General features: G+C 45.9%; 1 protein-coding gene across 1 annotated transcript in view; it reads right to left on the bottom strand.

Annotated features, from left to right (window-relative positions):
- Positions 1-60: 60 nt before the first annotated feature.
- The window catches only part of prr15la (proline rich 15 like a), a 9,822-nt gene continuing 8,692 nt past the window's right edge, over positions 61-1,190 (bottom strand). The window contains exon 3 of the mRNA XM_032538245.1: positions 61-883. Within this exon, the coding sequence (XP_032394136.1) occupies positions 447-854 (408 nt within the window). The 5' untranslated portion in view covers positions 855-883 and the 3' untranslated portion in view covers positions 61-446. The remainder of the gene's footprint in view (positions 884-1,190) is intronic.

Below are 1,190 nucleotides of genomic sequence, written 5' to 3'. Positions count from 1 at the left end.
AGTTCAAGGTGCTAAACAGTTGCAGTCTCACATGAGGTCCAAAGGTCCAAAGGTCCATGATCTGCTAGTTAGATAATCCATCCAGTAACGGAAAGGTCACAGGTTTGACCCCGGTACATCTAAACAACACACTGGACTAGGTGAGGATTGGAAAGGTTGAAGTTTAATTCCTGCAATCATCATAGTTCTATTATCAAGCAGATGATGCAGCAGCTGACACCCGTGGCCACTGGATGTTTTCTTTTGTAGTGAAGTGATTGGGAAAACCTCATCTTCTCTATAGGAACATTAACTATTTAGGCACATTTCACACAAGTTAAAGTCTAAATGTAACTTATTCTGATGAGTGTCTCAGTGGCCATTTTGAAGACGAGGCGAAAAGTGTTCCCAAATTTAGGCTCCATCAACTGACAACAATGGGAGAGAGATGCCACGAATGACACGCTTTAATCTCTCCCTACCGATGCATCCCTGTTCATGTTTAGTGTGTGTTCTGTTCCAGCCCTCTGGTTCTCATCTCTGGCAGGGTCACCTTCTGGAAACATCTCTGGGTTCTCCGCCAGACTGGCTCGCACTTTCTTCTTCTCCTTAAACCTCCCAGAGTGAGAAACCTTGACCTGGCGCCCTTTGCTGCCCGTTGTTTTATCCATGATCCTCTCCAGTCGGGCGTCCAGCTGAGAGTCCTGCACCATGTCCTCTGGGTGGGCGCCAGCTCCGGTGGCTGGGCTGGACCCATGCTGACCGCTGGAGGCGTTGGAAACAAACTCTGCAGGGATTTCATACAGAACCTTGGGCTGGGATTTTTTTCTCCTCAGGAAAGTCAGCTTCCACCAGGCTGGAGACGGCTCTGACATGATGGGTGAATAGTGGGATGGAGGGAGTGCTGGGGAGAGGGAAAATGGGACAAAATGGAGGTCAAAATAAAAAAGAAATAGGCTGGGTATAAGAACAAAAAACATTAAGAGATTAAAAAAGGAATAATCTGAAACACAAACACTGTATGTGCACGTCTCTGTCTTTATACGAATATGAACTGTACGTATTTCAGTGTGTGTTTGTGTGTGTGAGAGAGCACTTATCTATCTACCAATGGCACTGTTAATATTTCAGTGTAATTCAATAGCCTCCATATGCTGTGGATGCACACATGCTCGAGTTACCGTGTGTATTTGTGTGTGTGTGTGTGTGTG

This window comes from Etheostoma spectabile, chromosome 15 (assembly GCF_008692095.1).
Source record: "Etheostoma spectabile isolate EspeVRDwgs_2016 chromosome 15, UIUC_Espe_1.0, whole genome shotgun sequence".
Taxonomy (NCBI): domain Eukaryota; kingdom Metazoa; phylum Chordata; class Actinopteri; order Perciformes; family Percidae; genus Etheostoma; species Etheostoma spectabile.
Note: the sequence above shows the minus strand (reverse complement) of the source record. Positions and strands in the feature narration are given on the sequence as shown.